The 13366-nt window shown below is 42.0% G+C and overlaps 1 protein-coding gene across 5 annotated transcripts in view; it reads left to right on the top strand.

The window, feature by feature from the left end:
* ACOT9 (acyl-CoA thioesterase 9) overlaps nucleotides 1-8276 on the top strand; it is a 50831-nt gene extending 42555 nt beyond the window's left edge. For all 5 annotated transcript variants that reach the window (XM_032475841.1, XM_032475840.1, XM_014566828.2 and 2 more), the window contains 8 exons: nucleotides 2541-2614; nucleotides 5533-5600; nucleotides 6094-6205; nucleotides 6369-6459; nucleotides 6625-6710; nucleotides 7137-7224; nucleotides 7369-7519; nucleotides 7971-8276. In XM_032475841.1, coding sequence (XP_032331732.1) covers nucleotides 2541-2614; nucleotides 5533-5600; nucleotides 6094-6205; nucleotides 6369-6459; nucleotides 6625-6710; nucleotides 7137-7224; nucleotides 7369-7519; nucleotides 7971-8059 — 759 coding nt within the window. In that variant the 3' untranslated portion in view covers nucleotides 8060-8276. The remainder of the gene's footprint in view (nucleotides 1-2540; nucleotides 2615-5532; nucleotides 5601-6093; nucleotides 6206-6368; nucleotides 6460-6624; nucleotides 6711-7136; nucleotides 7225-7368; nucleotides 7520-7970) is intronic.
* Nucleotides 8277-13366: the final 5090 nt, after the last annotated feature.

Here is a 13366-nt window from a genome sequence, read left to right on the forward strand (position 1 = left end):
TCACCACAGTAACCACTAATCAAATGTTGGCAATAATATTAATTTATTGCCATTATTGTGGAGATGGTCCTATATATCTCTTCTAGGCTTAACCTTCAAAGGCGTCTTTCGGGGTTCTTGTTCAATCTCTCCCCTACGTGTACTCTTGCTACCTCAAGTGCATTGTATTCCAAACTGAGTGCATCATCTTCCTTTCCAGTCCTGTTCCTCCTCTGGTTTCCCCTTTGCCGCCCTCCTGTTTCTCCCAACTCCAAACCTTTTTGAAAACTTTAATTTTCCCTTTGCTGTGCAGGCTTTTGCCAAGTCATGCAAATTCATTACCCACAGCTCTTCACCGGAGTCCTTTCTTCCCCTTCCCCTCAGCCTCAAGCCCTCACTGCCTCTTGTGTGAGTACCTCAACTGTCTTGTAATCACTCTCTCTGCCTCTAGTCTGTTCTCTCTCTATTAGTTTTACACATTTCTGCTGGATGGATCTTCCAAAGCTGATCTTCAGTCATATCACTTCCCTTCTCAAAAATCTTCAGTGACTGTTATCTGGATTAAAGTCTAAATTCTTTTGACTAGTTAGGAACCAAAGTGCTTTATAAACTAGCGACAACCTACCTTTGCAGCTGTATTCCCTCCAACTTACCTACCTTCTTAGAGCTTACTACTGGACACCTTGAGCATCCTAAGAGCGGGGAGTTATTCATCTTGCATTGCCGATGCTTGGCACTAGTAGGTGTTCATTATAATAAACTGGAACTTAAGCAGCAGGTGAGCAGATGACTATCCTTGCGTATACTTTTCCCTGTGCCTGGACTCCTTGGGCTCTGACTCTGCACAGCCCCATTCCACTGGTGCTTCTGGGTCACTTCCTGCCCAAATCCTTCCCCAATCCTTTTGGTTCATGGTACCTATTCCTTCCCAACACCTCCTTCCTCAGTACCCTTCCTCTGACCCTCTCTCCTGGCACCTGCCGTTCCCTGCTCTGCAGATCTGTGTCTGGACATGTGTTTTCTCTTCCACTAGACTATGTGCGCCTGATGACAGGATCTGGGTGTGAGTCACCTAGCCTGCTTCCTGACAGCCTTTCATTTGACATTCACTTAGCAGTGGTTTATGGAGTGTCTCTTCTGTGCTTGGTGTATAGCCGTGAGCAAGACAGAAGGTTCCACTCTGCTGAAGTTCACATGCTAGTGGTGCTCAATAGTTACCTGCCTCAGTTCATTCGTCGGCAGTCATTGATTGGGTGTCTGCTGTCTGCTAATCTTTGTGCCAAGTGCTAGGGATACAGACGTGAATAAAAATGGTCTTTGTCCTCAAGGAGCTTACGGTGCAGTAGGGAGACACACGTAAATAAATGACCATGATATAGTATGCTAAGTATTATGCACTATTTCTCAACAGGGATGCTCTTGGCCTTGTATGTGAGAAAATTCTTTGTTCTGCATTATGAGCTGCTTAGCTCTTTGGTTACATCTGCTGTGCTAGTAATGTCCCCCAAGTTATGTCACGACTGAAACCAGCCCTGTGCACTTTCACGTGTCCCCTAGGGGGTGGTGTCCTCCTCTCCTGTTGAGGACCACTGTCAGGAGAGGGCTCTGTTTTCACCTAGGTGGCAGGCAGAGGAAGGAATGGTGAGCTCTGCCTGAGGAGTCTGGATGTGGCCAGGAGGGGAGGAGTGTCTTGAGGAGTGCAGGCCTGAGGGAGGCATCAGGCAAAGGCAAGGAGGGGAGTTGAATCAGGTGACAGCATGGGACATTCCAGGACCTCCAGCTTGTCAGCTGTGGCTCGAGGAAAAGGTGCAGGCACAAGGGGAGTGTGTGGTGAACAACCAGAGAGGAATCTGGGCTCTGTTGTGGAGGCTGTATGCACAGTGCCAGCAGGCTTAGACCAGATGCCGGGAGAAAGGGGGAACTCCTGAGAGGTCTGAACGGGACAGGTGTACAGGAAGATTGGGGACTCTTCCCGTAGCTGAGGGGGAAGGTGATAAGGGCCTGAACAGGCAGCAGGATGAGGACTAGTGAGGAGGTTTGTTGCGGATGACACCAAATATACTCTCAGGTTACAAGATGACTTTATGATAATGACTTTCCTGTAAGTACAGACTTCTAAGGGTAAAGAAATACCTTAAAATCTCAATGGCCTGTGCACTGTAAATATTTAGCTTAATTCACAGAATTCTCACTTACCTTACCCCTTCTTGGGAGTCCCTGTGCTCTGCTAAGGAAACAAACATGTCCTGGTAGTTGGCACGCTCAAGTTCCTGTGAGAGTGGTGGGAGGTTTGCCTGGCCGGGTGTGCCAATGTGAGGACGGGTGGGCCTGAAGAGAGCCAGAGTCTGCCAGGTGCGGGGCAGCACGTGATAGTGGTACAGAGGGTCCCTCTGTGACCTTTGCCCTTGGGTCCCGGTCCTGCTCAGCTCCTGTAGTTTGTGCCCATCCCAGCACTTCTCGCACCGGGCACTGTGGGTTTTGGGCATCTCTCTCCCGCGCTAGACTACAGGCTCCTTGTAAATGTGTTTCTACATCTGCATTTTCTTTCCTTTGTTCTCTAGTTACATGGTAATGAGTTTTGTCCTGTTTTGGATGCAACATTTGTAATGGTGGCTCGTGATTCTGAAAATAAAGGGTAATTACTATTTTTTCTTAATTCTTTATTTGGAAAAATATCCAAGATACATAAAAATGGAGAGAAAGCTATAGTGAATTTCCATATACCATCACCTACACTTAAGAGTTTAAACATTTTTGCCATATTTGTTTCTTCTGTTTTTTAAAAGTATATTCTCTTTGTAATATTTTAAAGCAAATCCCAGACATAATGACATTTCACCTCTAAATACTATAGCGTAGGCATATCTTTAAAAACGAGGATAGTTTCGCAAATAACTGCATTACCATTAGCATGCCTAAGAAAAATAATAAGTCCTTAATATATTCCAATAGTCAGTTCATACTCAGTTTTCTTTTTAACAATTTGTTCACATCAGGTTCCAAACAAGGTCCACATTATTATATTTGGTTTGTATGTCTCGTAAGTCTTTTTTTGTTAACAGCTTTATTGAGATATAATTTACATACCATACAATTCACCCATTGAAAGTATATAATTTAATGGCCTTTAGTATATTCACAGAGTTGTGTAATCTCTTGTTTGTTTTAATCCAGAATAGGTGTGTTTCCCACTGTCCCCTATTGTTTCAGATCATTAACTCGTTGAAAGCCTGGATTGATTGAGCTATACAGTGTTCCACTTTCTGGATTTACCTCATTGTTTCCTCTTTTTTTTTTTTTTTTTTTTACTTTTTAAACTATCCCTAGTATTTTCTGTAAATTGAAGTTAGATCTACAAATTTGGGTTCAGTATATTTGGTGAGCGCACTTTGTAGGTGATGCTCTCTCTGTATTTCATATTGTATCATGTCGGGAGGTGCAGATTGTCTCACTCATAGTAATATTAAGATTGATGCATGGGTTCAAGTAGTGACAGACTGATCTTCCCATTGTGTAGTTCAGTTTATCCTCTTATGATCAGCAATAATGTACAGGTGTAGAACAGTATAAGGCGTATCCAAAGTACGCTTTGTCATCCTGTGCGTAGCTGGTTCCCCGTCACTCTTTCACCAGTGCTTTTGATGTCCGTTGCTGATCAGTGCTTTAACCATTCTCATTAGGGGATGTCAGATGATTCTCAAGTTCTGTCATTCTTTCTATATTTATTAACTGGAGATCTGTAAAGAAGAATTTTCACTTATCAACTAGGGCAGTTTGGTTTGTAAAGGAAAGTCAGGATCAGTGTTTCATTCTTGCCTTTATCTACACATTTACTAGCTAGTGATGACATAGTTTTTCTACTGTTTTGGCTTTCGGAAAAAGTATCGTGAGTTCATGGATTCCAGTATGGTAAATATATTTCAGTAAATGGCAGCCTACTATTCTTCCTGCTGCTGCGAGTGTATCTTTGGTCAGCGGGAGCTCCTTCAAGCTGGCTCCTGTGATAAGCTATTTTGACATTTCCCCTCTAGTCTTTGATACCCTCCTGCTCTCTGGTGCAATGAGGTATCTTAGGCTCATCCTATACATTTCTTGCTCTGGGCCTGGAATCTGCCGTTTCTCCAAGGAGTCCTCAAGTTCCTTTTAGTGAGAAACCGGTATTTATTTAGACACTAAAATCTGGGTACGCGAACTGTACATTGTAACTGGTTTGTCATTGTTTCTAGGCCTTTTCAGTGGATGAATGTTAAAAAGCAAACCTCTTGTCTTGAGTTTATACTGTTATTTCCAAGTCAAGTTTAACTTTAACTTATTTGGCTTTATACTTTATCTTTTTTCTCTTAAACTGAATTCTTGTTTCCCAATAACAGTTACACCCAAGGCATTCAGAGTGGGAAAAACTATTTCATTATATGTGTGGGACTGAGGTGGGAGGGAATATTGCAGGATTGCTGTTTGTACAGGACAGAGTCTAGAGGCCTATGGGTAGTCTAATTTGTTTTAGAAACTTTAGAGTCTGTAATGAGAAATTTCTTCTGCTGTATGAAAAGCTGACTTGGAAAACTCAGTTAAGATTGGAAAACACCTCGGTGACTCCAATCTGAGCGAAGAATGAATACCTCGGTCTTCTCTAGCTCCTCCCACCAGCTCCAGCCGACCTGGCGCTTCTAGTGGCTGGCCTGGGGCTCCTTTTCTATCACTGGGGGCGTTACTTGAAGCTTCTTTCCCAGCTGATGCCATTTTCCAAGCTGCCATTTCAGTTCTTTTGTTTCCATTTTTGTTGCATCAAACCTTTGGATTCTACCACAGTGAAATCCTATCCCTTTTCTCAGTGTTTTATCTTGAAAAATTTGACACTTACAGAAATGCAGAAAGAACAATGCAATGAGCATCCATATACCCTTCACCTAAATTCACCAATTACCACTTGACCACATTTGCCGTACTCTTGCCTTCTCTATAAATACATACACCTTTTCCCCCAGAATCAAAATTTGAGACTACTTCACCCATAAATATTACAGCATGTATCTCCTAAGTATAAGATAATTCTCTTATATAATCTCAGTGCCTTTATTATATCCAAGAAATTTAACAGTGATACAGTTATATTACCTAATGTATGATGCATATTCAAACTTTGCCAGTTGTCCCTAAAATATTTATAGCCTTCCCCCCTCCCCCCCAGTGACCAGGGACCATGTATTATATGTGGTTATCATGTTTCTTTAAAATAACCACCCTTACCACTTTCTGTCTTTTGACACTGACATTTTTGAAGAGTCCAGGCTGGCTTTCTTGTAGAATGTTGTAAACCTATTTTTAACTGTTTCCTCATGATTAGAATCAGGTGAAACATTTTGGAAAGTGGCCGTATCCTTTCTAGAGCATGAACTTTCTAGTCTACAGATAAGTCTGTGACTAGAAGGCTCCCCTAATTGTTGCAGAGTTCTTAGGTGAAGTAGTTAGGAAGCCTTACCCATGGTGAACATTTTCAGTCTTTATTAAGTAATGGCGTGTCTTTAATCTATTCTTTTCTTTTCTTCTCTTTAGGCCGGCATTTGTAAATCCACTCGTCCTTGAAAGCCCAGAGGAAGAAGAGCTCTTTAGACAAGGAGAATGTATATTAATTTGTTCATAATAAGATACAGTTTAGAAAGCACATTAACTGTAATGCCGAGGAGATTATTTAAAAGTATGTATGGACTCCTCATACCCGTCAGGTGTCTGGAACGAGAAATTACCTTATTTCTTTATTTCACAGAGTCCATACTTTGAACAGTTTTATCGATCATGCAATATTAAGTGAAGTAATTTGTTTTCTCATTTTTAATGAAACGGGGAATGTATCTTAATAAAAAAACTGCTGGTCGGGGCCGTAGGTCAAGATGATTGTAAGTGGTCTTACAATGAACTGATATAATTTCTATCTGAAAGCAAAGAATCACAGGTTCTTATGTAGCCTCAGCAGCCTTCTCTGGGGTACATGTACAATTTCCAGTGGGCCTTTTGAAATCTGGAAATACTGTGGAGGGTCCAAGGTGGCCCAGGTCAGGAACCCAGTGCTATAGTGTGGTCCTCCTGATCGTAGCTCTTTGTTGTCCCCGATTCCAGTGAACAAGGGGAGAAGGGTCGCCTTCAGCTCCACATCGTTGCTGAAAATGGCTCCCAATGCTGAGGAGAGGACAACCATACATGAGATGTTTCTTAGCACGCTGGATCCAAAGTAAGTCAGCATGGTGAGACTCCAGGCTGGGAAAGCATGTAAACCTTGGCCTTCTCCAGAGCTGCACTTGGCTTGAACATATTGGGAGGTGTTTGTAAATATTTTACTTTTCAGCAGCAAAATCATGGCACTAACAGGGTTTACTCAATCTGTATTTGTACAGGACTATAAGTTTTCAAAGTCGAGTTTTGCCGCCTAATTCGGTGTGGATGGAAAATTCCAAACTGAAGAGCTTGGAAATTTGCCACCCTCAGGTATTAGAATTTAGTGAAAGGTCTTCTAAACAGGGTAACTTGGATTTATGACACTCATCTGAGATTTGACACACTTTTAAACTGACCTCTGTTCTATGGCATTCCTTTGTTCTATAGATTAGGGGTGGTCACAGGCTTGTATTTATTGATACTTATGTCTTCTAGGAGCGGAACATTTTCAATCGGATCTTTGGTGGTTTCCTTATGAGGAAAGCATATGAACTTGGATGGGCTACTGCTTGTAACTTCGGGTGAGTTAGATTTAAGGTAATTGTAACTTCTGAGAAGCCGTTTATATGACCTGACTCAGTGAAGCATTTTGGACTAGTCTGGATGTGTTTGGGAATATATTATATTTTTGAATAAATGCCACGCTGATACCAGCTGGGTTTGGTCTTCATTTTAGAAGGCTCTTGCTCTGGTTTTGTAAGTTAGTGCATCAAAGACCTACTGAGAAAAGGAGGTGATGATATGCAGAAGGGGAAAGATGCAGTGATTTTTGGCACTGATGTGGTCACAATGGCATCTCTTACCGTTTCTCATTGGCATGATTATCTCCTCCTTCTCTAGGTTTATGCTTTGATCATTTAAATTTTGCTTCAGCTGATTGTTAGGGAAGGACTAGACATCATCTGAATTTTGCCCTTGACCCCAGCGATGCTGTCTTTCCCCGATAGTGGTTCCCGACCGTTTGTCGTAGCCGTGGATGATATCATGTTTCAGAAACCTGTTGAGGTTGGGTCATTGCTGTTCCTTTCTTCACAGGTAGGTGTGCGGTGAGAGATGAAATACAATTTTGTATCGTTGGGGCCTAGGAAAGAAGTTCTTATATTCTTAAGTCACTGTTTCTCTTCTGATTGTTTTCTTCCCCCTTTTCGGTGTGACTAACCATCATGTTTGAAATCTTAGGTTTGCTTTACTCAGGAGAATTACATTCAAGTCAGAGTCCACAGTGAAGTGGCCTCTCTTCAGGATAAAGAGCACATGACCACCAACGTCTTTCATTTCACATTCATGTCAGAGAAGGAAGTGCCCTTGGTTTTCCCCAGAACATACGGAGGTAAGCAGCAATGGCTGCTTGTCCCTAAGGAGGGAAACATTTAAAGATGTTTTTCTCCTTTTAAATTGTTGTGGGAAGTACTCTGATGCCCATCAGCCCGAGAGTGTATCTTTAGGGGATTGTGCTTTAGAGGTTCTGTGGCCCTGAAGGCCTGGATGCCCTGTGGCCCTCAGGTGCCCATTGCTGCTTTGCCCACCTGGCTGTTGTCTGAAGGGCTGGTGTCAGCTACAAGCAGCCACTGGTGGTCAGGACTGGCCCAACCAAAGGGAAGGGGCAGGAGTTGAGGCTCACTCCCTTGGGGACATTGTGTGTTCCCTGGCGCAGTGGGGCATGCCTGGCGCTGGTTTTGCATTCTCGTTGCCGTTCTGGTATTCCCAAGTAGTTTTGTGTTTGTGCACTGATTTTCTAAGGTGCTATAGGTTTATCCAGGGCCCTCTCTCCTGTGTTCCAGAGTCCATGTTGTATTTAGATGGGCAGCGGCATTTCAACTCCATGAGTGTACCAGTGACCTTGAACAAGGAATACCTCGTGGAGCCCTAGGAAGACTACACTTGTTGGAGACCAGCGCCCTGCAGTGACACAATGCCTGATGGAGGCCTGAGCAAGTGTATTGGTTTTAGTATTTATTCTCATCCTCCATAGAGAAGAATGTATTTAGCTTTTAGGATGACCAGAAAAGCGGAACGAAGAGAATGGCTGGGTGGGGCAGAAGGAGAAAGAGTTAAACAATAAATACTTTCAAGACAATTTAAATTGAGAACCTACTGTGTTGCCTCCTGTCTGCTAAGGAAATTAAGACAGAATGCCTTTTTACACAATTGGAAACATTCTTTTCTTATGCATACTGCAACTGTCAGTCTACAGTTTCCTGCCAGGGCATTTGAGGGGCATCCTTTAAACCTGACCTTTGCAGCAGTTCCCCTGTATTGAAATCCCATCACCCTACATGATTCCTTTATATTTTTGCCTCCTTCTGTTTCCCAGCTTTTGTTGTTAGCAGAGGGTAGATGAAAAGTTGGGGTGAAGGGATTTGATGAAAGATAACAGCACTTGTGAAGATTTGTGGGAAGCTTCAGATCTTAAAAGTATCCCAAGAGGAGGTGTTCACAGATGGCCTAGGTGAGGAGAAGCAGCCCAGTGCTCGTTGTTCATTCACCGCACAGCTCTGCAGCACACTCTGCTAGGGGCTGGGCGGTGCGTGTCTGATGAGCACGATGCAGAGCCACGGCAGGAACGGCTGCTTCTGCTTACGGAGCACTTGCCGTGTGCTAGGTGGGCGCTCTCCTGGGCATGTGACATGTATTAGCCCATTAAGTTTTTCCACCAACACTCTGAGCAGGTTCTGTAATCTGCTCAGAGGGTTTGGCCACTCAGGAAGCTGAAGCACGGAGAGGTTAAGTAACTTGCTTCAACTCCCACAGCTAGTAGGTCGTGGCACTGGGATTCAGAACCAGCTAGTGTGGGGCCCGGGTACTGCTTTCTGGGACTATAGCAAGGGGAGCCAGGCCCAGTATCACAGTGCCACCCAGGATCCCCAAGGGATTCTCAGGAGTCTGCAGCCGAGACACAGTGTCTTCTTTGATGGGACGGTAAGTTGACCAAGTTCAGAAGAGAAGAAACCCAGGTCGCAGAGAGGAAAAAAGTCATCTCCATAAAGGTATTATTTCCAGGAAGGAAACAGTCTTGAGTGAGTGTGGGTTCTAGATCAGCGGTCACAAACTTGGCTCTGCCTCAGAATTGGCCAGAATACTTTTTTAAAAAAATTCTTACTAATTTAATGTTTATTGAAATCACAGTTAACATGAATAAGCACTTCCGGTGGAAGCAGTCATGGAACAAACACAGCTGCTGCGGGGGCGTGCAGTTTGGCTCACGGATGCCAGCATGTGCTGTGTGGTAGTAGCTCGGCACCGGTGCTCGCCTCCCCGCGCCATCCCTACGCCCTCCAGAGCTCCACCTGGCCTTCAGGCCGGCATTTTGCAGATCTGCCTGTAAGCCGGTGGGGACCCTGAGGTGGCTAACTGGAAAGGACGGGCCCTGGAGAGTTGTGTGAATGTGTTAAGTGGAGTTCAGTTAAGCGACCTACTGTGTGCTGGTGTGCACTGTGCATTTAGCCGTTTATTGCTGTACACTGAACCTTTTGCTTGAACTTTTCTTGCGGTTATAAGAAGTGTTACGGTAAATATCCTAAAGATAAAACATTTAATCCTTAAATTATTCCTTCGGAAAATTGTTGAAAAGTGATACTAAATAGTACGCATACATTCAAGGCTTTGAATCTGTATTTCATATAACCCTCCATTCACTTAACACTTCACTTCACATCCACTTAAGCAATTTCCCTGAACTTTGCCATATTTTATCCTTTACTTCTAAAAACATTTTTGCCATTTTTATAGGTGAAAAATGACATTCATTAATTGCCGTTCTTCGAATTCCACTGAGATTGAACTTTAAAAAATCTCTGATTGTCTTTCTAGTCAAATTACTTGTTTGAGTAATTTTGGGTGTCAGATTTTTAACTCAAAATCTGTTACCTACCAGTGAAAGTTTTTATATGATAAGAACTAGAGATTTTTATATTTAATATAGGACTTTAAGAAGATGAGATAATATGAAGCCAACTCCGCAAGATAAACAGTAGATTCTACATGTTTAGTGTTCACTCCCTCTTCGTTAAGGAATAGTGGACTTTTAACCAGTACCAGCACAGCTGCGTATTTACTGTGGAACTCCCTAGTGTGGGTTGGACATAGTTTTTTTTTTAATTGAAGTGTAGTCTATTTACAGTGGTAGTTTCAGGTATACAGCAAAGCGATTCAGTTATACATATTTACATACATACATATATGTATTTTCAAATTATTTTCCATTACAGCTCGTTACAAGAGATTGAATATAGTTCCCTGTGCTATACAGTAGAAATTTGTTGTTTATCTATTTTAATGTGTATCTGTTAATCCCAAACTCCTAATTCATCCCTCCCTGCCTTCTCCCCCTGGTAACCACAGTTTGTTTTCTGTTGCTGTGAGTATTTCTGGTTTGTAAATAAAATTTGTATCTTTTTTTTCTTAAGATTCCACATATAAGCGACATCATATGATACTTGTCTTTGTCTGACTTACTTCACTTAATACGATAATCTCTCAGTGGGTTGGAATAGTTTTGTATTGAGTAGTTTGTGCTGACATACCACATTTTACTTCAGGCATTTCTTACCATCTTCTTAGTTTTTGCTTAGGTCTTTCTTCACTGAGCAATCTTTGAGGATGGTGTCTATAAAAGAGTTCGGTTCATGTTAGTACACTTTGCACTGTGTTGTGTGTGCCCGGGTGACACTGTAACCCGAATATGCTACAAGTCTGCCCGTTCCATTTGCTACCTGCATTCTCTGCGATCTGCTTTCTCTCCTCTCTTTGAACTGAGTCAGTAGCTTGATTCCTGAAGAACTGAGGTTCTCCTTCCACCCCCAGGCCCAGGAAGTTCAAAAATTTTTTTTTCTTTTTGGTGAGTTTGTGTAGAGAAAAAAGCATTTCATCTTTTTAAAGACACATTTGATTCTGTGGGGTGGCTGGGTTCATTTGGGAGGTTCTTTGTTCCGTGTGGCATTGGCTGGGGTCCCTCAGGCACCTGTGTTCAATCGGGAGCTCGTCTGGGGCTGGAACATCTGGCACCTCAGCTGGGGTGGCTGGAGTGGGTAGGGGCCAACCAGGCCACTCTAACAGGCTGGTTGGATTTCTTAAATGGTAGCTTATAGGTTCCAAGGACAACCAGTCAGATTCCTAGCTCCTCAATATGTCGCCCTCCTGTCTCTCAAAGCCATTTTTGTGGAGGGAATGATCAGCAGTGTCATGGAATTCACAGAGATGAGCCCTGGGAAAAGGCCACCAGTTTGATGATTGAGAAGTCATTGGTGAGAAAAAAGCAGTTAAAAAGCGATGGTGTCTAGGGCTTGATGGCAAGGGGCTGAGTAATTGCAAGTGCCCAGCTCTCCTGGGTGAATTTCTTGGACACTGGTGAAATGCTCTTTCTTAACCATTCTATATGTTTATATAAAACAATTTTTATCAGATTTACAAAATGTCTTATAAACATTTTATTGACAAGTAACATTGGGAAACACTGCATAGGATACCTCTCCTTTGGTGTTCTATAAAAGTGCATATTAGCTTATAAAAGACTCATTGAAATGTAGGGCTGTAAGAACACCTGTTTAACTTTTTTTTTTGGCGGAGCTGGGGAGGTAATTAGTTTTATTTATTTTTAGAGGAGGTACTGGGGATTGAACCCAGGAGCTCATGCATGCTGAGCATGTGCTCTACCGCTTGAGCTGTACCCTCCCTCCTTGTTTAACTTTTTAAATCAGCTTTTGTGAAATTTAACTTGATCATGGACTTTTTGTTGTTGTTAATACATGTGAATAAACCGAACACACTAGAAGTTTTCATAATTTTTACAAAGCCAGAACGATACTCTGTATTCTACTTTGTAACATGAAAAGGCAGGATTATATATTGTCAAAGTATGTATATTGTCAAATCATTATGCCCTTGCTATGAAGAATCAAATAGTAGTATTATGTTTCTTAAAAACAGATTTAGGACAATATTTTAGATCTGACTGACTCTCCAGCTTGCCAGGGTTGACAGTCTTACTTTTTAACAGGAGTGTACTTGCTTGCTGTCACTGCTGATGTTTTATAAAATGTTAACTGGTAACAATGCATTTAACTTTACAACAGATTCTGAATAATAATTTTTAAGCATTATGACCCTTTATAGATTAAGAGAGGGAGGTGAAAGGAAGTGCATCTGGAGGATGGTGAAGGTTAGTTTATAAGATATTTGCCTCCATTTTGATACAGAGAATACAAGTTTGTGTTATTCTGTTTCTGTGCAAGAGCCTCAAGCTGAAATCCAGTGCTTTATGCTTTACCATGAAAACATTTGGAAGTAGAGATTCTTTATTTGGTATATAGAACCCCATGGCAACTTGTATGTTAGTTCAGTGTGGCAAAAAAATCAGTCACAGAATGTAATCACCACAAAATAAGAATTTTTATGTATGACTAACACATATTGGATCCTTAGCACTGCGCTAATGACATCAAAATGGATTTTCTCATTTAATCCTTAAATTTACCATTTGAGGGCAAGACCATTACTCGCTTTTGCAGATGAGGAAAGTTAGGCTCAGAGAAGGAAAGTAACTTCCCACAGCTCACCCTGTAACTGTTCATAGATGGGGTTATGTGGGTTTGGCCCAGCTTAGGTCTAGAATCTTGGCCCTTTGCCACTTTCATACATATTTTTCTTAGCTAGTGTGATAAAGGGGTTGTGGTGATTTACACACACACACACACACATATATAAAATTTATATCAGAATATAATTAGGTCTCAACTGTAAGAGACAAGGATGGTTGAAATATTTCTGGCATTTGTTTTAATTTCCTCTTAGAAAAAAATTTGCTACAGTTGTGATTGACTCTAAATTGAATTGTGAATGTTTTCTCCCTTGGCAACAAATAATGAATTACTTTAGGTAACAGGAAAGAGGAATTAAAAATACGGATTTGGTAAATTCAAAAACAGATTTAAGGGTTTTTGACTAATCACATTGCTTCTAGATGAAATTCTTGTGTCATGAGATTATTTTGATCTAAGGAGATCAATCCGAGGTGGCTTTGGGGTCCTTTGGTCCAGCGGGTGGGTTTCGGGTGGCAGTGTGGCTTGAGAAGTGGTGCTGGCCCGAATGTCCGCACCTGTGAGGTCTCTCCTACATCTGCATCCAGCAAGTTCAGGGTTGGGATGGAGGATTCATCTCTTTGGGTTCTGTTTCTTTCTCC

Source organism: Camelus ferus, chromosome X (genome assembly GCF_009834535.1).
Source record: "Camelus ferus isolate YT-003-E chromosome X, BCGSAC_Cfer_1.0, whole genome shotgun sequence".
In the NCBI taxonomy this organism is placed as follows: Eukaryota; Metazoa; Chordata; class Mammalia; order Artiodactyla; family Camelidae; genus Camelus; species Camelus ferus.